Here is a 23096-nt window from a genome sequence, read left to right on the forward strand (position 1 = left end):
TTTTGACCCCCACAGCAGGTCAGCAACCTAGAACCCAGCACTGTTTTCACTGTTGTGGGCCACTTTCCAAAACACTCTTCTCTTCTTGCAAAACTTGCCATCCTCCACTGCCATCCCCATCCGGGAATTACTACTAATTAGTAGACAACATTCTCCCTTCCCTATTTTTTTCAAAATTGAGATTTACCATAATCCTTTTGAGAGGTGTTATACTTACATCAACTTCCTAGCAAACCTCAGTGGAAAATTAAGTGTTGGTAACTCACAACCATGTTTGAAAAGTTGCCGATGTCCTGCTTTGGGTTTGATTGATCTGTTTCTTATGGCTTTCAGAATTTTGTGCTTAAATCTCTTGTAGGAAAGGTTATTTTTAGTTCTTAAATCTCTGAATAGATTTCTCAGCATCTTTTGAATTTACTGAATTAGGATTCTAAGCTTTTAAACATTGAATAATACCTGAGGCAAGGCTTAGTATCCCCTTGCCCCTCAAAGCTAGGAAGTGTTTGAGTTCATTAGAATCCACTGAAATACTTTAGTGAAGTGCTGTTGTCAAGGGAATAAAATGGTTGAAGAATCGGGGGATGGAGGAATGTGGGAAGTTTTGAAACCCAAAGGGCAAGCTAGAGAATTCTAAAAGAATTTATTTTTTTTTCTTTTGCTTTAAGAACAAAACACCAGTAGAAATGCAAATATATGAAAAGAGTCACTCTTACTCTTAGTAGGAGAAATGCAAATTTAAAGCCAAAATGAGATAGGTATCATGATTAGCAGAGATGTTTTTAATGGATATGTCTTGTTGATGGGGTTTTGGGGTGATGGTGGGATTCGGAGCTGATGACCAAGAAAGAATTCTTGAAGATGTCTTTCGTGCAAAAAAAGTGATTTTATTAAAGCACAGGGACAGGACCTGTGGGCAGAAAGAACTGCACTGGGGTTGTGACGGGCAACTCATTATATACCCTCAGGTTGGGAGGGAGTTAGGGACAGCATAAGTCTACAAGGAATTTTGGAAGCAAAGTTTCCAGGACCTTGAGGGGCTATCTGTTGTTAGGAAAACGCCATTTATTACCATTTAGTAAAGCCTTAGTCATGAGACCCTTCAGATGTGTATCAGGGGACCATAAGCTTGTAGTATGATTGTCAGCAATGTATCTTGGGGGAGTTGAGATAAAGGAAATTTCTTTTTTTTTTTTAATCAATTTTTTTATTTTTTTTTTACAAATAGTTTATTGTCAAATTGGTTTCCATAGAACACNCTCTGCTTGCTTCAAGGACTTGTCACTGGGCTTTAGGCAGTGAGGGAATTTAATTCTTCATCTGGCTTTGTTTCTCACATCACCCTGGCAGGCACTTAATCCCCCTTATATCTTGATGAGGGTGATGTTAGGACTCCAGGAAATGGAGTCTATAGGTTTCTGGAGATTAGGCTATGGATAAGATTGCCTTTTTCTTGCAGTTTACTAAGTTATCCATAAACTGAAGGAGACTCCTGTCCTGCATAACTGTGATCTCTGTCAGTCAACCATTTGTTCTCCTTTCCTCTCCCCTGTTCTTGGGCAGCCAGCAGTGTCCGAGGAATATCACACATGTCCCACCAGGCGGGGTTGGGGGGTGCTCTTGACCTGTACTTTGCCTTCAGCTCGTCCCACACTCCCTCACAATTGTGCTAGTATAAATGTGAGGAAACAGGTACTTCCCTGCATTGCTGGTGGACTTTCCTATTGATTGGTACAAACCCAGAGGAGGGAGCAATGTGTCAAAATCTGTTCACATTTAAAGCACCCAAGACCTTTGACCCAGCAATTCTGCTTCCAAGAACTTATTCTTAATGGAAGGATATTACAACATTGTGATAGCAGAGACTAGAACAACCTAAATGCCATTAATCAGAAACTGGTTAGGGCTCCTGGGTGGCTCAGTCGGTTAAGTGTCTGACTTCGGTCATGATCTCACCCTTCGTGGGTTTGAGCCCCGTGTAGGGCTCTGTGCTGGCAGCTATGTCAGAGCCTGGAGGCTGCTTCAGATTCTGTGTCTCCCTCTCTCTCTGACCCTCCCCTGCTCACACTGTCTCTCTCTCTCTCTCTCTCAGAAATAAGACAATAAAATTTTTTTTTAATTAGAAAAAAACTGGTTAGACATATTGTTTATTTAAATAATGGAATTACATGCAGTCATCAAAGAAATAGGACAACCCTTGTATACTGATATGGAAAGATCTCAGAGATGTATCTGTAGGCAAAAAAAAAAAAAAGCAAGGTTAAGATTACTGTGTGTACTGTGCTACCATTTGTTTTTAAAAATAAAAAGTATAATGAGGAGTGACTGCTAATGAGTACAGGTTTCTTCTTGGGGTTGATGAATATTCTGGAATTAGTGATGATGGTTGGACAACCTTGTGAGTATACTAAAATGCACAGAATTGTAAACTTTAAAATGGTAACTTCGATGGTATATGAGTTCTATGTCAGCAAAAATACAGAGATCGGAAAAGGTATAACCTATGCACAGAAAAATATTCTCTCAAAGGATGTATTAAAAACTGCTCATAGAGATAGCTTTGGGGGAGGGGATAAGACTGGAAGATAAACATGATCTTCGCCATAAACACCACTGCATGCCTTTTGAGTTTTGATATATGTGCGTGTATCATCTAATCAAAACATTAATAGTTTATAACAAGAAGTAAATCTGTTGATTATTAAATCTACCATAAAAGCAAATTTCTAAGATTTTACCTAAGATTATACTCCATTGTGATTTAACCTTAATTTTATTGTCAAGCTAGCAAACTAAGAAGTACTTGAAAATATGAAGAAATTCGTGTTTAAACTAATTAAAAAGAAGAAAAAAAACTACAAAAGTGTAAACTAGCAGAGAAAGTGGGCCATGCTAATTAGAGGGAATTAATTGGGTAATTGCATTTTACCTGCTTAAATTCCCGCGTCACCTTTAATTGGAATAACTATTCTCTTTACTTCCAGTCCCTAAACCATTGTGTGGTATTGATAGTGTTGTGTAAGAAGGTTCTGAATCCCACATCAAGAGTGGCTTTATTTAAGTGGAAGATTCCATAAACCCTGTATGGCTGATAATAATGGAAACAACCTTGGGATTATAGAAATTGTGATTGAACCTGGTTAACTAAAAAGAGAATCACTTACCCAAGTATGCTGATACACCATTATAACTGATCGAGGTGACTTGAGGAACCTTGAAGCAAAGGCCCAAAGGGAGGTAAAAATGCAGTGAAAGATTATCCGCACAGCTTGACAAGGTGTTTACTCAAGGCTGTCAGTTGTGCGTATATTTGATCACTTGTGATTCCTACACCCACTCCTCTTGTTCCCTAAGTGTAAATTGGTCCAAAGGATATTAAGTGACCCTTGAATGTCTTAGAAAAATAAATCTTAAGAAAACTAATTTGGAACAGAGGTATCTTTCCCACACATGGAGACCAGTGTTAGGGTAGAAAATTCCATGCCCTAACTTTAGTATTAGCACAATGAAAACCCCTATCTTGCTTTTTCTCCTATTGCTTTTATAAGGAGTAATGTGAGCATGAAATAGAGAAACTCTTGAGGAGAGAGAGGAAATCTACTCACCATGTAATTGTTTTAGATACATCACCAAAGAAGATGTTGCTGTAGCCTCACTGGACAAGGTGAAGAATGATGGGGGCCATGTTCGTCTGATCACAAAGGAGACCAGGCCACAGGACCCTTCTACAAAGTAAAATTTCATTTACTAGTAGAACATAGTAGTACTGTGTGTACTCCTTTAAATTTTTTTATTTCATGTTTGTAATCATACTTTACCTTGATATGGCCACCTTACCGGTTAGAAAGAGCTTTCACAATATGGTAACTCCTGCACCCTCCTAGCAGCCCTATGAAGAATTGGATGTCCTCACCTTAGAAATTAGAAGGACCCTCAGACCAGGTGGACTAAGCGGCGTGCCCAAAACCATTAGATGCTAGGAGACCTGAGGTCCAGTCTGGGCTCTGCTTCCCAGTCATGAGCTTTTTCTGTCACAAGGAGTTTTTCTTTTAACGCTTCTAACAAACAGCCATGAAAAAAAGGCAAGCATTTGTTGTAATTCCATGTAGGACTTTTCAACATAATTGAGTCATGTACCTTTTCCTTTTATCTTAGCAAATTTTTAAAAAATTATAATAAGCAATTGAGTGCATGTTCTGTTTCATTTCTAACTTTGATTCAGTCAACTCCGAGTTTACCTGGAAGAGGCACATACTTAGCAAGTCTAATGTTGATAGCTCCTGTCCACACTGCTAACTTCTTGGCTCTGTCACTGTATGGATGTGACTGTTTCTGGGAGGCCAGCAGATGCTCTCAGAGAGTGTCATGGACACCTGAGTAATGGCCTCTCTGCCCTAGTGAGGTCTGTGGCCCAACACATGTAGAGCACGGTAGCACCAGCTCCAGCTGGGATTTTACATTGGCCTGTCCTTTCCCAGCTGGAAGAAGCATTTTTTAGCTTCTCATTTTCCAACTTCTCCAGATGTTTCAGTCTGATTGTTTAACTTGAAGATACATAAACTCCCAAGAGAGGCAGCATATCTGCATTGAAATGAATTTTTTTAACACACCACTCTTTCCTTCATTTGGCACGGAGCATCGAGTGCTGACTGTGGCTATTTTCATTTCCACACTCAGTCACAGAATCCATGGGTCCTACATTTACTGGTTATCAGTATTGAAATTTTAAAGGCTGTTACAGGAAGTAGTGATTATTTAGACTAGTGTACGTGTTCATTACTTAATGTTTTGTTCACTTCTAGAAAGTTCCTTGATGATGGAGTATGTGCCCCATTTCTGAATCCCTGCATAACCCAAGCAGATCTCACTGTGAAGCCTTCTGTATCCAAAGGCTATCTGCAAGCTGTGGATAATGCAGGAAATCCACTTTGTCTTCTCTGTCAGCAACCTACTTGCCAGACTAAGCAAGAGTGTAAAGTGAACACTTGGGAGTCACGGTTTTGCTCTCTGAACTGTCAAGAAGAGTTTTGGATTCGTTCTAATAACAGTTACCTGCGAGCCAAAGTATTTGAAATTGAACACGGTGTGTGTCAGCTATGTAACCTAAATGCACAGGAACTCTTTCTACGTCTGAGAGATGCCCCCAAAAGTCAGAGGAAGACTCTTCTGGATACTACCTGGATCTCAAAGCTCCCGTTAGAACAGGTAAATTATAATCCTCTGGCAGAGAGAAGGCAGCATTGTATTGAATGATGAATATTGACTCGTTTTCTTTTTTTTAACTTTATAGCTTATTATAGCAGCTTTTGAAAATATGTGTACAAAAGTAGAATAATCAACCCGTATAGCCATCACCCACCTTGAACAGTTACCAACATTTTGCCTTCATTTTCATCTGTCCTTCACCTCAGTTCTTTTTTTCTCCTGGAATTATTTTAAAGCAAATGCCTGACAACATTTCATTTCCTCTTTTATTTTTTTAAAGTGATCTCTATGTCCATTATGGGGCTTGAACTCATGACCCCAAAATTGAGTCACATGCTCTACTGACTGAGCCAACCAGGTGCCCCTCATTTCCTCTTTAAATCCTTTCATTATGCATCTCCCACAAAGACTTCCTCCCTCCTTCCTTCTTTCTTTCTGTCTCTCTCAAATATAATCCCATACCTGGGCACCTAGGTAGCTGAGTCGGTTGAGTGACTCTTGATTTCCACTCAGGTTATGATCCCAGGGTTATGGGATCAAGCCCCACATCAGACTTTGTCTGAGCGTGAACCTGTTTAGGATTCTCTCTTTCTCTCTCCCCTGCTCATACTCCCAATAAATACATAAATTTTAAAAATTCCTATACCCCAGGACCCATTATTATATCCAACAGTTATGATTCCTTAATTTTAAGTCCAGGCTTGGTATCCCAGATTGTCTCAAAAATGTCTTTCTGCAGTTGATTTGTTCAAGTTAGGATCAATATATGACCCACATATCATATTTGTTCATTATGCCTCTTATGCTCCATTTAATCTATAATATGACCCCATCCCATTTTTACACCATTGATTGTTCAAAAAGCTGGAAATTTTGCCTGTCGGATTTCCTACATTATGGGTTTGTCTTCCTGTATCCTCATGGTATTATTTGACATGTTTCTCTATCCCCCTGATTCCAGAATTATAGTTATAAGATATAGCAGCTTAATTAGATTCTGATTAAACTATATCAGGGAAAGATCTTAACAGAAGATACATTCCATGGAGAAGTACCGATGGTCTGGTTGTCACTTTTCGTGATGTTAGTATTGAATGACCGGGGGCAAACAGATAATCCCCAAAATGTAGTTCATTACAAGGAGAAGAAAACATTTATGTTCATCCCACTGTAAAATGTAATTTTAGCAATTTATGAAAAATATTATTCTTAGAAAACAGTCATCAATATTCACTTTTATTTCCAAAACTCAATTGGTTTCTAATGTTGTGATCTTATTGGTTCTAAGTTTCAAACTAGAGCAAAATGTGTAATTTGGTAGTGTGCTTAATTTTTAATAAATCACTCCTGGGCCATTCTGTGCCCACTAAAATATTGAATAAATTTCTGCCAGTTGGTCAGATCACACACTTTTTATTAGTATCACCAAATTATGACAGAATTAATTAAGCATTTCTGCACAGATGAATTAGCATGACTTTGAGAGCTAGAGAATTATACTACTTCCTTCATGATGTCCGGAGTTCCTGAAATATCCTTTTGTCTAATTAGATACAGATTCCCATGGCCGGCGGCATGAAGCTGATTTTAATGTCATCTTTGTTCAAAACCATGGACATAAATAAAAACAGTCTTTGTATTCATTTTTATCATATTTAAAAAACTACAATGCTGTGAGCTGGTTTTTCTACCTCAAGTAGAATGTGAAAATACATCCCATCTTAATGTGGGTCATCACCGAAAATAAAGTGCATACGTGTGAGCTGGCCTAAATAGTGCTGCTTTAAATGGACATCTTTGTCTATATGCACGTGATAGAGGTTTGTTGTAGAAACTTCCTCCCAGTCCATGGAACTGGGGAGGTTCTCAGACGAACAGCAAAAAGTTCTGGGTGACCGCTGTTAATATTAAATTCTCACTGTGACAGTAACAAATGAACTTGGGCCAATGATTAAAGATTATCTGACTCAGTTATATTCAGAAGTTTTTTATTTCTAACGTGTTCTTATTCTTTTCACAGTTTTGTTTTAGTGACTATATAAACTAGCCCAAAGGTGCAGAAGCAAGTAATTTTTCCCAATCTGTCAGGAGTCGTGGTATTTTATACTTGTTTGTAATTTTTTCAAAATGGGTTAGGTAAGGGAAAAAGAACTTTCTCAGAAACGTATTTTATTGCTTTCAAATTGCTAACCCAAAGGCTTTTTCCTATTCACAATAAAAGCTATAAAAAGCCATCCTAATGTATTTTTTGCTGTGATTGTGCTGTGTAAACATGATTGCACAAGGCGAAACCAACCGTTCCCACAGTGCGTGTTGAAAAATGCTGATCTTGTGTTCTTATTGTAGCTTAATGAAATGATAAGAAACCCAGGAGAAGGGCATTTCTGGCAGGTGGACCACATCACGCCAGTGTCCGGCGGCGGAGGACAGTGCTCCCTGGACAACCTGCAGACCCTCTGCACAGTTTGTCACAGAGAGGTAGGTGAAGCTTTATAGACCTGTTTGACTTCATCCTGGGACATCAGATCAAGAATCAGGTGGAAGGAATGGAGGAGTCCGTATCCCTTGTCTGAGATCCGAGATGCATTTATCCCTTTCATCACCTAAGTTTCGTCTTGAGGCCTGTGTAAGTTCTCAGTCACAGACAGAAGAGAAGCTACTTCCCTTGTAATTCATTCTGGGACAGGAAATTGTCACCACCACCTAGAAGAAAATGAATATAACTTACACAGTCTCGAGAAGACCCAGACCATCAAACTAGAAGTTTGGTGAATTGGGGCAACAACATATATTTGCATTTGCAGCTAAGGAAGTCCCGAAATGTCAGAGGACAGTAATAAATGTTTCTACGGCCAACCCAGTTCAACGTGCAAACATTCACTCCTGACCCAAGTGCGAAACCTATTCACCTTGGCACCAATTTGAGCAATTACCTGTTCCTTAAAACAGGAAGGGAAAATAGAATAGTTTTATTTAATAACTAGGATGAATTTTTAACGGGCAGTCTAGCGAAAGGATCTGATTAAAATTTTCTTAGAAGCATACATTCCACATGCAACTTTCTCTCCACCTTTTTTCCCAATTCTGGCAAGATGTAAGCATTTGCCCACATTCCCGTGATGAGCATTCATAATGTCTATCCTCCAAAAAGGCTACCCATCCCCCTGCTGGGTACACATCCACTGCACCTGATTTAGCTGTGCCCATCCTCGTGAACTTTGAAGTGGTTCAGACATTCTTTTGTTTACACACCGTTCCTTACATTCTGAGGTTGTTCCTTCAGATAGATTCTCAGATGTAAAATCACTGAGTCAAGTGTTTGGATATTTCTGAGACGGTAGGACTTTATTTCCAAGCTGTTTTCAAAAGGACACTGTTCTGTTATGCTCCTCCCGCCCTGTCGGTGGAGGCGGGGCTCACTTAACTGCACTCCTTGGTGCACAGTGGTGGGAGAGGAGTGGCCAGCCACTATTTTGTGGACCACAGACACTGATGTTTTTAAAAATGCTGATTAATGGTATTTACACTCCCCAAAACTGTTCAAACCCTTTACCAGCGTTCATAGTGTTTAAGTACTTTTTTAGCTTTCCTTTCATATTTTAAATTCCTTCATTCCTTCACAAATGTGATTTTTACATAAACAGGATCTTATAAGCAGGGTTGTTTTATTTTATTTTCGTCTCTTAACCCTCTCTTCTCCCCCCACCCCTTCCCTCTGGATAACTTCACACATACATGAACTTCGTCTGGGGGAAAAAAGTCATCTGATTTACTTCTCAGCTGTGAAAATTATTAGCACATTCGAGACCTGTAAGAGAATTAAGACAGAACCAAAAGAAAACCCATCACCTTCTGTGATCGTATTTTTAGATTCTCGTGAAAATTTTTATTTGTGGGAATAGCAGGAGAATCTAGTTCTGACCTACCTCATTTTGTTTCTCTGCATCGGCTTGGGGTGGGGAGTGGCTTCTGAGCCCACAGAATAGGAAGCAGGCGGGCCCTGCATGACTGCACCCTGAGAAACTGCAAGATGCCTTCTGTGACGCCTCACTTGTGTGAGGAGAATCAGGGCCTCCTGTAGTCCCGAAAGGAGAGATTCACAGTCTCAATGGGGAGCAAGTCATTCTCCAAAGCATCTGATCCTAAGGGAATCTAGGACCTCAGGGCACTTACCAGAGCTACTGCGATCCTCTGCTAGTCGGTGTGTTGATAAAGTAGATTCTTCCAGAATAACAAAATGCAAGGAATTTTTGAGTTTCTGAAGCCACCACTTTTTCCTAACAAGCATATTTTTTAACTTTTAGAGAACTGCCAGACAAGCTAAGGAAAGAAGCCAGGGGAGAAGACAATCTCTAGCATCAAAGCATGGATCAGATATCACAAGATTTTTGGTAAAGAAATGAAGTAGAAAAGTTTTTCAATGGATGACAAATGCTTTCTAGGTGGAGGAATTTAACACAAAAAGTTTTGTCATGTTTCTCATTTAAAGAGTGAAAAATTTCAGAGAAAAAATCAAGAATTCAACTTTCCTTTTCATATTATATGCTTTTAGTGTTCACTACCTTCTGAAAATACGTAACACAAACTGAGAAACAATAGTAAATATTTCTGTGGCCTTGATTTCATGCAGACTCTCAATTATGTTTCAATAAGGTTTTGTTAAGCTTTCATTTCTCCCTACAGTACTTTAATCATGGTATTATGCCTAGATTATATTTGAAAAATATACTCTCAATTACTTGAAAAATGCTGCTGGATTAGTGTTGTCTCTGGACTGCTGCGTGTATAAATGGAACATTGGGAGACTGTATGGTAATTTCGGAGGCAGAGCATTCAGGAATTCTGGGTCAAGCATGAGCATCCTGGTTAGTATGCAAGAGAGACTCTTGTTCACGGACTGCCTCCAAAATGGGCTTGGGGTACACATTTTGAATGTTGCCCTGTTAGTTGTATTTCTTAGCTAACTGTTCTTATTGAAAAGATGCCTCTGAGAAAAAGCTAATTGGACCTATGGTGTTGGTAGATAGTCTGGAGTCCTAGATCAAGTAATTTTTTAAAAAGATTTTAAAAATGAAAACATAAGATGTCAATTTAACTGAAAAATGAAGTTTAAGTTAAGTTCATGCATAAAACGAGGCTTACTATCAAAGCACACTTTGGCTCCTGCTTATCATTTGGTTTTAAAAGTCCTGTCTTATTAAAAGTGTATTCATGGTACTTCTTTTAACAGGAATGAGGAGGGGCACCTGGGTGGCTCAGTCAGTTAAGCGTGCGACTTCGGCTCAGGTCATGATCTCACGGTTCGTGGGTTTGAGCCCCGTGTCAGGTTCTGTGCTGACAGCTGGCTCAGAGCCTGGAGCCTGCTTTAGATTCTGTGTCTTCCTCTCTCTCTCTGACCCTCCCCTTCTCATGCTGTCTCTCTCTCAGAAATAAATAAAACATTAAAAAAAATTAAAAAATAAAAGGAGTGAGGATGATAAAACACCACATACAAAAGCATGATCAGGTGGGGATAAAAAGTTGTTTCAAAATATGGTGGGTAGCTCAGTTGGTTAAGCATCCAGCTGTTGACTTTGGCTGAAGTCATGATCTCATAGCTCAAGGTTTCGAGCTTCATGTCAGGCTCTTCGCTGGCAGTACAGAGCCTCCTTAGGATTCTCTCTCCCTCTCTCTCTGCCCCTCCCCTACTCACATGCACAGGCTCCCTTTCTCTCTCTCTCTCTGTCTCTCAAAATAAATAAATGAATTTAAAAAAATACATTGGTGGGGCGCCAAGGTGACTCAGTTAAGTGTCCGACTTCGGCTGTGGTCACCGTCTCAGTTCATGGGTTTGAGCCCTGCATCAGGCTCTGTGCTGACAGCTCAGAGCCTGGAGCCTGTTTCAGATTCTGTGTCTCCCTCCCTCTCTCTGCTCCTTCCCTGCTTGTGCTCTCTCAAAAATAAATATTCAAAATATTTTTTAAGTAATAAAAATATACAATGATAATATTAACCTGTAATTGATATTCAAAAATAAAAACATGATAAAACCAGGGTACAATCCTGCAAAATGTCTAAACCATGAAAGAGTTAGAACTACACAAAATCCAGGTCCAAGGAAGAATACGTACTTGAAAGTCCTGTTTGTACTTACTGTTTGGATGTAAACTTCATTTATTTATATTTTTAAACTTCATTTATTTGAGCACTTTACCATTTTAATTAGTAGCTCGTGTTTATGTAGACAACTTGTTTTTAGAAAGACTGTACAATCATGAATTATCCTTCCAGAGTTGCTATTAAGTTTATAACTATTTTTATTGTATAAGATCAAGTAACATTTATTTTATAAATTGGGTCAGGCTTTCTTTCGCCTCCTTTCTGCTTTGTTGGTCAGGCTCTTTGCAGTTTTCTGCCTCATTGCCAGGGTAACCTAGGATTCCTCACGGTTGAGAGCTGAGAAACCAGCAGGTTGCTTTTCCTCCAGCATGGAGTGTTTGCGAGTGAGACTTAGACCTAAGTAGGTCAGATGTCAGTGGAGCTTGCTCCTTAGATTAAACTGAGGTGGCAGCTCTAGGAACAGAGTTCTCAGATGTAGGAAATGTATGATGGTTTCATATTAAATGAGCCATGAAGATGGTCTCTCTTTGCAGATTTCAAAATCCCAACCAAACAAAAATGCTAATACGATCATCTAAAAGAATAAAATACTTAGGAATACATTTAACTAAGGAGGTGAAAGATATGTCTACTGAAACTACCATACTCTCATGAAAAAACTGAGAAAGACACAAATGGAAGAAGAATTTCTATTGTAATAAGGTGCATACAACCCAAAGAAGTATAGAGCTGCAGTGCAGTCCCTATCAAAATTCCAGTGGCATCTTTCAAAGAAATAGAAAAAAAAAAATTCTAAAATTTGTATGGAACCACAAAGGACCCCCAAATAGGCAAAGCAACCTTGAGAAAGAATAACTGAGGCATCAGGCTTCCTGATTTCAAACTGTATTGCAACGCTGTAGTAATCAAAACATTATGGTATTGCCATAAAAACAAACCCATAGATCAACAGAAGAGCACAGATATCCCAGAAATAAATTCATGCAGAGATATTCACCTGATTTTCAACAAATGAGCCAAGAATATATAGTGGAAAAAAGATGGTCTCTTCAATAAATGGTGATGGGAAAACTGGACCCCCCTACTTTATACCATACACACAAATCAACTCAAAATCACTTAAAGACTTGAATGTAAGACCTCAAACAATAAAACTCCTCAAAGGAAACAGTAATGATTTAGGTCCAAGATAGTGGCTAGGAAGACCTCCTCCCCTAGACACACTGAATCTGTACTCACATATAGAGCAACTTCCTCCTGAAGAAGAACTGAGGACTGATTGAACAGCTTTTGTACAGCAGAGGAGACCACATAGAGAATAGCAGGATAAACAGACACATTAGCAATGGGGACCCAATCCTGATGTAAACTGCATTGGGTAGGGCCAGCACGGAAGGACTCATGCACAGATCTGCACGCTGGGGCAGGGAACAAAAGCAGCAGTTCAAAAGGCAACTATACTATAAGTGAACTAACCTTAGAGCATCCAACAAACTGAAGAAGCTGCTAGAATTTTCCTCAGACTCAGAGGTGCTGGTGTGTACTATTGTTTACATTTAGCCTTCACTCTGACAGCACAGACGGGTTCAAGGTCCCAGAACTGTAGCCAGTCTGCTGCATTAGCAAACACCAGGTCCCTAGCCCACACCAGCCTGACATCTCCCGAAGGGGGCCCCTACAACCACACCTGCCTGAGCTCCAGTGCAGTGCATACCAGGGCATGCCCTTAGTGTGCCCATTACAACTCCATCCAACTTAACCGAGGTAATACAGGCACAAAGCACTCCAGGACACCCCAGGTTTCCACCTGCTTTAGCTCCAGCCAACTCACCAGGGCACCCCCTGTGTGGAGTGTCCTGGGGCCCCTAGGCCACACCCATTATAGCTGGAACCATCTCTCCAGGGTTCCCCATGCACAGAATGCCCTGGGACCACCTAGCCCATGCCCACTTCAGTTCCAGTTAGCCCACCAGGGCACCCCTTTTTGGAACACCCAAGGAACCCTGCTTTGTGCCTACTTCAGCTCCAGTCATCTTACCCAAGTGGCCCCAGTGTAGACTGCCCAGACCACACCCTGTACAGCTCCAGCCAGCCAGCCAAAACCACCAGGCATACACCATCTACACCAGGCATGTTCCTACACAAGGCCATTCATCAAGAATTGGAGATGTAGCGGTTTTGCCTAATTCCTAGAAACACAGAAAGTCAAACAAAATGAGAGAGGGGAATATTCTCCATACAACAGAACAAGACAAAACTTGAAAAAAAATTAAATGACATTCATCAGCCTATCTGATAAGTTCAAAGTAATGGTCAAAAAGATGCTTATCAGACTTGAGAAAAGGCTAGATGAATGCTAGACATATCACAATTCCATATTTCAAGATCTATTACAGAGCTCTCGTAATCAATAAGGTACTGGCACAAAAATAGACACAAGGATCAATGGAACAGAATAGAGCGCCCAGAAATAAACCTATACATATATGGTCAATTAATCTATAACAAAGGAGGCTGGAATATACAATGGGGAAAAGACAGTCTCTAATAAATGGTGCTGGGGAAACTGGACAGCTACATGCAAAAGAATGAAACTGGAACACTTTCTTACGCCATAACACAAAAATAAACTCAAAATGGATTAAAGACCTAAATGGGAGATCTAAAACCACTAAAATCCACAGAGAGAGCACAAACAGTTATTTCTCTGACATCAGCCATAGTAACATTTTTCTAGATTTGTCTCCTATGGCAAGAGAAACAAAGGCAGGAAAAAAATGTTGGGAATACATGAAAATAAAATACTTCTGCACAGCAAAGTAAAACATTGACAAAGCTGAAAGGCAAACTATGGAATAGGAGATATCTGCAAATAATATCTCCTAAAGGGGTTAATATCCAAAATATATAAACAACTATAACTCAACACCAAAAAAATTAATAAAGATCCAATCAAAAAAATAAGATCGCTTGAATAGACATTTTCGCAAAGAAGATATACAGGTGGCAAGATATACATATGATAAGATGATCATCACTAATCATCAGGGAAATGCAAATCAAAACCACAGTGAGAAAAATCACATCAGTCAGAATGACTAGTATCAAAGAGACACAAAATAGCAAGTGTTAACAGGATATGAAGAAAAAGGAACCCTCATACACTGTTGGTGGGAAGACAAATTGAACATTCACTATGGAAAACAGTATGTAGGGTTTTTTTGAAAATTAAAACTGGAAATAAAATATGATTCAGTGATTCCAGTGCTGGGTATTTACCCAAAGAAAATAAAAACACAAATTTGAAAAGATATATATACCCCTCTGTTTACTGCAGCATTATTTACAACATCCAAGATATGGAAGCAACCCAGGTAGCCATCAATAGATGCAAGAATAAAGAAGATGTGGTGTATCTACAGTGGAATATTACTCAGACACAAAAAATGAAATTTTGCCATTCCAGACCATATGGATGGGCCTAGAGGGTCCATCACTTATGCTAAGTGAAATAAGTCAGACAGAAAAAGATAAATACCATATATTTTCACCTACATGTGAAATCTAAAAAAAATCAAAAGAAAAAGCACCCAGAAACAGACTCTTAAATACAGAGAACTGATGGCTGCCTAAGGAAAAGGGGTACGCAAAATAGATAAAGGAATTAAGAGGTATAAACTCCCAGTTATAATAAGTTACAGGGATGGAAAACACAGCACAGGGAATATTGTCAATAACTAATAATTTTGTATGGTGAAAGACGGTAACTACACTTATTGTGAACAGTATATAATGTATTGAACTGGTGAATCACTATGTTATACAGTTCAAACTAATATAACAACTATACTTCCAGGAAAATAGTGGGTGAGCTCCTTGATAGTAATCTTGGTTACAGTCTTTTGGATTTGACACCAATAGTAGCAAAAGCAAAAATAACCAAGTGGGACTATATAAAACTTTAAAGCTTCCATATAGTAAGGAAACCGTTAGCAAAATGAAAAGACAACCTACTCGGGGTGCCTGGGTGGCTCAGTTGGTTAAGCATCTGACTTTGGCTCAGGTCATGATTTCACCACTCGTGAGTTTGAGCCCCACATCGGCCTCTGTGATGACAGCTCAGAGCCTGGAGCCTGCTTTGGATTCTGTGTCTCCCTCTCTCTCTCTCCCCATCCCCTGCTTGCACACTGTCTGTCTCCCTCAAAAATAAAACTTCAGAAGACACACAAAGACTGAAAGTGAAGGGGGGAGAAAGATATTCCATGGAATATTTCATTCCAAATGGAAATGAAAAGAAAGCTTGTGCAGCTAACTCAAATCAGACAAAACAGACCTAAAAACAAAGACTACAATAAAAACCATGAAAGGCATTTCATAATGATAAAGGTCAATTCATCAAAAAGATATAACATGTACACACACACACACATACACACACACAAAGTAGGATAACCAAAATACATTAAGCAAATATTAACACACCCAAAGAAAAACTGAGAGCAATGCAATAATAGTAGGGGATGTTAACATTCCACTTACATCAATGAATAAATTAACCAGAAAGAAAATCAATAAGGAAACACCAACCATAAATGGCACATTAAACAAAAGGTAGCTAATACAGAACACTTCATCTAAAAGCAGCAGAATACACTTACTTCTCAAGTGTACATGGAACATTCTCCAGGATAGATCACATATTAAGCCACAGGGGGGAAAAAAAATTCCAGTAAATTCAAGAAAACTGCAATCGTAAGCAGCATCTTCTCTGACCACAATGGTAGGAAACTAGAAACCAAGTACAAAAAGAAAACTGGAAAAAATCACCAAAATGTGGAGATTAAACAACACCCTACTGAACAGTGAGTCACTGAAAATATCAAAGAAAAAAAAATTTTAATAATGAAGACAATTTAAAACAGAAATAGGACGCATCAAAATCAATGGGATGTAGCAGAAGCAGTTTTAAGAGAAAAGTTCATAGCAATACAACCTACCTCAAGAAAAAAGAAAAATCTCAAGCAATCTAACTTTATACCAAGAGGAAGTTCGAAAGAAGAACAAATAAAACAGTAGAAGGAAGGAAATAAAGATCAGAGTGAAAATAAATGAAATAGAACCTTTAAAAAAAAAAAGATAGAAAAGGGATGCCTGGGTGGTTGAGAATCAGTTGAGTTTCTGACTCTTGATTTCGGCTCAGGTCATGATCCTGTGTCAGGTTCAGTGCTGAGTGGGAAAGTGATTAAGATTCTCTCTCTCTCTCCCTCTCCCACTCCTCTCCCTTTCCCCTCCTCTCCCTCTCTCTCTCTCTCAGCATCTCTACCCCACTCATGTTCTTTCTCTAAAAATGAAAAAAATAAAATAAAAATAAAGATAAAAGTCTTTAAAAGACACAATAGAAAATATTGATGAAACTAAGAGATGGTTCTTTGTAAAGATAAAATTCACAAACCTTTACCTAGACTAACCAGCACAAAAAAAGGAAAGGTAAAATAAATCAGAAATGAAAGAGGAGAGGTTACAACTGATGCCACAGAAATATAAAGGATCATAAATAAAAGACTACTATGAACAATTATACACCATCAAACTGGACAACCTAGAAGAACGGGAAAAACTCCTAGAAGCATGCAGTCTTCAAAGACTGAATCATGAAGAAATAGAAAACTTGACGGAGGAACAAGGGGGAGAAGAAGGGCGGAAATGGTGGGGGAAAGGGAGAGAAGCAAACCATGAGAGACTCTTGAATGCTGACAAAAACTGAGGACTGATGGATGTGGGGGGAGGGGGGGATGGGCATGGAGGAGGACACTTGTGGGGATGAGCACTGAGTGTTATGTGGAAACTAATTTGACAATAAACTATTAAAAAAAAAAAAATTTGAATAGACTGATTACTAGTAAGAAGATTGAATAAATAATCAAAAACCTCCCCAAAAAACAAAAGTCCAGGACCAAATGGCTTCACTCATGAATTCTATCAATCATGCAAGGAATATTCAATACTTGTTCTTTTCAAAGTCATCCAAATAACAAAGATGAGAGGAGGGAATGCTCCCAAACTCATTTTATAAGGCAAACATTACTGTGATGTTAAAACCAGACAAAAACAACACCAAAAAAGAAAATTACAGGCCAATATTCTTAATGAACATTGATGCAAAAATATTCAACAAAATATTAGCAAAAAAAAAAAAAATCCAACAATACATTAAAAGGATTATGTACCATGATGCAGTGGGATTTATTCCAAGGATGCAGGGTTGGTTCAACATCTGCAATTATTTTGATATTATACACACTAACCAAATGAAAGACAAAAATCATATGATCATCTCAATAGATGCAGAAAAAGCATTTGACAAAATTCAACATTTGTTTATGGTAAAACAACAACAGGGTATAGAGGGACTATATCTCAATGTAAGAAAAGCTATATGAGACAAAAACCACATTTAACTTCATATTCATTGGTGAAAGCTGAAAAATTTTCCTCTAAGATCAAGAACCAGACAAGGATGCTTATTCTTGCCACTTTTGCTCAACAGATTTAATACCTAGAAACAGTAATCAAGTGAGAAAAGAAAAGCTACCCAAATTAGAAAGGAAATAGTAAAGCTGTCACTATTTGTAGATGACATGATACTAGAAGTAGAAAACCCTAAGGACTCCACCAAAATACTGTTATAACTAATGAATGAATTCAGTGAACTTCAGGATACAGAATCAATATACAGAAATTGGTGGTGTTTCTATACAATAATAACGTACTATCAGAAAGAGACATTAAGGAAATGATCGCATTTACAACTGCATCAAAAAGAATAAAATACCTAGACATAAATTTAACCAAGAAGAAAGACCTGTATGCTGAAAACTGTAAGACACTGAAGAGGGAGACACAAATAAATTAAAAATACTCTGTGCTCATGGACTGGAAGAATCAATATGTTAAAATGTCGTTCCTACCCAAAGCAATCTACAGATTGAATATAATCCCTATAAGAATTTCAGTGGCATTTTTCATAGAATAACTCAAAAATTTGTATAGAACCCCAAAAGATCCGAAGAAGCCAAAACAATCTAGAGGAACAAGAATATTGAAGTATCACATACCATGATCTGAAATTATATTACAAAGGCATAATATTCAAAACAGTATGGTGTTTGCATGAAAATACACACACAGATCAGCTGAACAGAAGTGACACCCCATAAATAAACCTACACCTTTACAGATAATTTATGACAAAGTTGATAAGAATATTACAATGAAGAAAGGACAGTCTTCAATAAATGGTGCTGGAGAAACTGGACAGCCACATGGAAAAGAATGGAGCTAAACTGCTATCTTCTACCATACACAAAAATTAACTCAAAATGGATTAAAGACTTGAATGTATGTCCTGAAACCATAAAATTCCTAGAAGAGAACATAGGCAGTAAGTTCCTTGACCTCATTCTTAGTGATCTTTTTCTGGATCTGACTCCAATGGCAAGGGAAACAAAAAAATAAACAAATGGGATCACATTATTTGCAAATCACATATCCAACAAGAGGTTAATATCCAGAGTATAAAGAGAACTCATACAGCTTCACAATAAAATTTAAACAGCTCAATTTAAAAAAGGGAGAGAGGCTATGAATAGACATTTTTCCTAAGACATACAAGTACCCAAAAGACACATTAAAAGATGTTCAACATCACTAATTGTTAGGGAAATACAAATTAAAATCACAATGAGACATTACCTCACAAGGATTAGACTGGCTATCATAAAAAAGACAAGCAACAAATGTAGGTGAAGATGTATAGAAAAGGGAACCCTCATGCTGTTGCTGGGAATATAAATTGGTATAGCCACTATGGAAAACAACATGGAGATTTCTCCAAAAGTTAACAATAGTACTACCATATGATCCAGCTGTCCAATTCAGGGTATTTATCTAAAGAATACGAAAACAGTAATTTGAAAAGATGTATTGTGATGTTTAGAGCAGCATTATTTACAACAGCAAAGACATGGAAGCAACCTAAAATGTCCATTAACGAATAAATACATAAAGAAGATATGGTGTATATACACTATGGAATACCACTCAGCCATAAAAAAGTGATATCTGGCCATTTGCAACAACATGGATAGGCCATGAGGGTATTATGTTAAATGAAATAAGTTAGAAGGGGAAAGAGAAAAAAACAGTTTCACTCATATGTGGAATCTAAAACAACACACATCAAAAGGAAATACAAAGAGAAAATAGACCGTTGGTTGGGCAGAGGGGTCAGATGAATCATGATGGATGGTAATGACTTCATAATGAGTACGGATATTGAATTATAATGTATACCTGAGGGGTGCCCGGGTGGCTCAGTCAGTGAAGCCTCCAACTTCGGCTCAGGTCATGATCTCACGGTTTTGGGTTTGAGCCCGGCATCAGGCTCTGTGCTGACAGCTAGCTCAGAGCCTGGAGCCTATTTTGGATTCTGTGTCTCCCTCTCTCTCTGACCCTGCCCTGTTCATGCTGTGTGTGTCTCTCTCTCAGAAATAAATAAAAAACATTAAAATTTTTTAAAATAATAATATATACCTGAAACTTATCTAATGTTATATTCCAGTTTTACCTCAATGAAGAAAAAAGAAATCCTATAATAACATGAACTTGGAGGGCATGTGCTAAGTGAAATAAGCCAAAGAAAGACAAATACTGCATGGCATCACTTATAAGTAGAGTCTAAAAAATTAAAATAATTTTTAGAAGTTGAACTTGTATAAATAGAAGGTCAAAAAATAATTACCATGGAAAGGGATGTGGGGGAAATAGGAAAAGTTTCCTAAAAGGGTACAAACTTTCAGTTGCAAGATGAATAAAATCTGAGGGTGTAATATATAATGTGAATATAATTGATAGCACGTACTATGTAATTGAATTTTGCTGACAGAAGAACTTCAATATTATCACACACACAAAAAGAAGATAAATACATGAGGTGATGGGTGTGTTAATTAACTAGACAGTGGTCATCCTTTCATAATGTATACGTCCATCAAATCACCATGTTGTACACTTTAAATATCTCACAATTTTGTCAATTATATATGAATACAGGAAAAAGGTGAATAAAACACTATAAGGAACAAAAAGCATTTGCCACACAGGATGTGGTCTGGCCAGTCCCTATCCTTTCCTGCCAAGTCTGAGGTCTTTGTACCCTGCCTTCCTGATTTTTTTTCTGGATTGAATACAAAGGTAGAAATCCATCTAACAGCAAGGACCTGAGAAGGTAAATCCTGCAGGGGCATTTTAGGGAGCTGATTCTTTTTGTCCTCACAATCTGAAAGAGAAACTGCCTTCTGTTATGCAAATGGTGCTCCAAAGGAGTGTCAGGGCAAGCAGTGACCCCAGAGTGGCTTCCAAGGAAGAAGACAGCTGCTACCACAAAGGAGGTGGTGATTCAGTGAAAACAGTGGGGTCAGGGCAGGTATGAAGAAGGGAGGGCCCAGTTCTGAAAAGTCTCAGAAGTCATAGGACATAGTTTAGGCTTAACAGAGAAGGATCTGGATCTGCAGAACAAAAATGGGAATTATGGCTGAAGAGTGAACCAGTTTACAATATGGGAGGTGAGAGAATATGCCTTCACTGAGAGATGTGGTTGTGCCAGTCAGCAAGGCTGTGCCCTCACCCCAGCTTGGGAAGTACAGCTGAGTGGAGCGTGCTGCTGGCCGCAGGGGGTGAGGACCTCCTGAACAGGGTGGCTCATGCACCCAAATACATATGCCTGGTGTCCAGCTGAGCGACATCAATCTCCAGACACTCTGATGACTGACAAAAGTTGCTTTTAGTAGTCCCAGAGCCATGGAGATCTCGTTTGAAATTTCTAAAGAAATCCACTCATAACATTAATCACAGCCTAATGTACATTTCTTGGGGAGATTTTCCTGTGACAAATGAATACCTTTCTATATTTCCTTAACTGTTGATGGGAACAGGATTTTCTGCCCACATGTCTTACGAATCTTCAGATCGTTAAGTGAAATATTTAAAATACAGTTTCTTTGGAAAAGTATGAAGCACTTCAAATTATATGTCTAAGGAGTCAACATTCTTGAGGTCTTCAGAGTAAAATGGAAAAATTGTGTTTACTTAAGGGATACAGAATCATAGAGATTGAACATCAAAAATACGTTGTGAAAATAATATCTCATTTTCTGTTGCATGTTATTAACCTGTCTCTCATTCCACCTTTTACTCTTTGAAACTGGAAAATGCAAGCTCCTAGTCACTGCACAAATCGATTTGAATTATCCAACCACCAGAAAAATACCCCATCTCCTCCCCAGTTTGTCAGTTCCTTTATAGTGGTGAGGGTGTTTTGCCGCCATGGTTGTGTTTATATTTACTGCTGAGAAACACCACTGGTACTGAAATGAACTCAGGGCTCTAATTACCGCCTCTCTGTTTCAACAGCTTCTCTCCTAGCTCTTTGAAATTATTGACTTTCTCTTTCTCATTAGTAGATTCTACCTTTTAAAAATAGAAACTGGCATATGAAACACCTTAAAAATACCTAATTATCCTGCATGTCCCGAAGTGTTCATATTTAGTCTCTCTGCTTGTATACACCTGACTTCCCTATAATCTGAGTTCTTCATCATATTACAGAAACTCCAAACATCTGTATTTGTGTGACAGCTAATCTGTGTTTAGGAAAGATCCCAAGAATGTTTTGACTTACTCTACAAAATGAACTTTAAGAAACCACCATCACACTACCTGACCCTTGCAAGTTCTCAGCAAATGCAGTTTCCTCACAGATGCCACACATAAAGACCAATCTTCTTGGATGTAAAGCCAGATTGCTACAGTTCACCTGTAGAGCCACCTGTTCAATCCTGCGAAATGTCTTATCCGCTTTCCACAGAATACTGCCTTGCAGTGCTACGTCTTCAGTCTAGTCTCAGCCTTTATCCCATGGATGTTTTAAAAAGTATGAAAGGGCTGGGATCTCATCAAAATAAAAAGCTTCTGCACAGCAAAGGAAAACAACCAACAACACTGAAAGACAACCTACTGAATGGGAGAAAACATTGCAAATGACATATCAGATAAAGGGGTAGTATCCAAAATACAGAAGTAACTTCTACAACTCAACACCAAAGAAACAACTTAATTAAAACATGGGTAGAAGACCTGAACAGACATTTCTCTGAAGAAGACATCCAGATGGCTGACACATGAAAAGATGTTCAACATCATTTATCATCAGGGAGATGCTAATCAAAACTACCTCACACCTGTCAGAAGGGCTAAAATCAAAAACACAAGAAACAACTAGTTTTGACAAGGATGTGAAGAAAAAGGAGACTCTTGCACTGTTGATGGAAATGTAAACTGGTATAGCCACTGTGGAAAACAGTATGGAGTTTCCTTAAAAAATTAAAAATAGAACCATACTACAATCTAGTAATCACACCACTGGGTATTTATCCAAATAATATAAAAACACTAATTCAAAGGGATACATGCACCCCTATGTTTGTTGCAGTATTATTTACAATAGTCAACTTACGGAAGCAACCTAAATATCCATCAGCTAATGGAAAAAGACGACGAGGTATACTGGGGCACCTGGGGGGCTCAGTCACTTAAGTGTCCAATTCTTGGTTTCAGCTCAGGTCATAATCTCATGGTTCATGAGTTTGAGTCCTGTGTCAGGCTCTGCACTGACAGTGTGCAGCCTACTTGAAATTCTCTGTCTCCGTGTGTCTGTCTGTCTGTCTGTCTCTCTCTCT

The 23096-nt window shown here is 38.5% G+C and overlaps 1 protein-coding gene and 1 long non-coding RNA gene across 3 annotated transcripts in view; one reads left to right on the forward strand and one right to left on the reverse strand.

Moving 5' to 3' along the window:
- The window catches only part of ZRANB3 (zinc finger RANBP2-type containing 3), a 257774-nt gene extending 247825 nt beyond the window's left edge, over nt 1–9949 (forward strand). The window contains exons 17-20 of the mRNA XM_077747849.1: nt 3619–3729; nt 4800–5202; nt 7549–7680; nt 9507–9949. Coding sequence (XP_077603975.1) covers nt 3619–3729; nt 4800–5202; nt 7549–7680; nt 9507–9605 — 745 coding nt within the window. The 3' untranslated portion in view covers nt 9606–9949. The remainder of the gene's footprint in view (nt 1–3618; nt 3730–4799; nt 5203–7548; nt 7681–9506) is intronic.
- Nucleotides 7611–23096, reverse strand: part of LOC144218039 (uncharacterized) — a 36408-nt gene continuing 20922 nt past the window's right edge. Inside the window, exons 2-4 of one of the 2 annotated variants that reach the window (XR_013331030.1) lie at nt 9129–9277; nt 8938–9010; nt 7611–7905 (exon numbers count right to left, since the gene is read on the reverse strand). This is a non-coding gene — a long non-coding RNA (uncharacterized LOC144218039). Of the gene's footprint in view, nt 7906–8937; nt 9011–9128; nt 9476–23096 lie in introns of those variants that run through there. The other variant, XR_013331029.1, reaches the window with a different exon arrangement.

The sequence above is a fragment of the Crocuta crocuta genome, unplaced genomic scaffold, assembly GCF_008692635.1.
Source record: "Crocuta crocuta isolate KB4526 unplaced genomic scaffold, BGI_CrCroc_1.0 scaffold427, whole genome shotgun sequence".
NCBI lineage: Eukaryota > Metazoa > Chordata > Mammalia > Carnivora > Hyaenidae > Crocuta > Crocuta crocuta.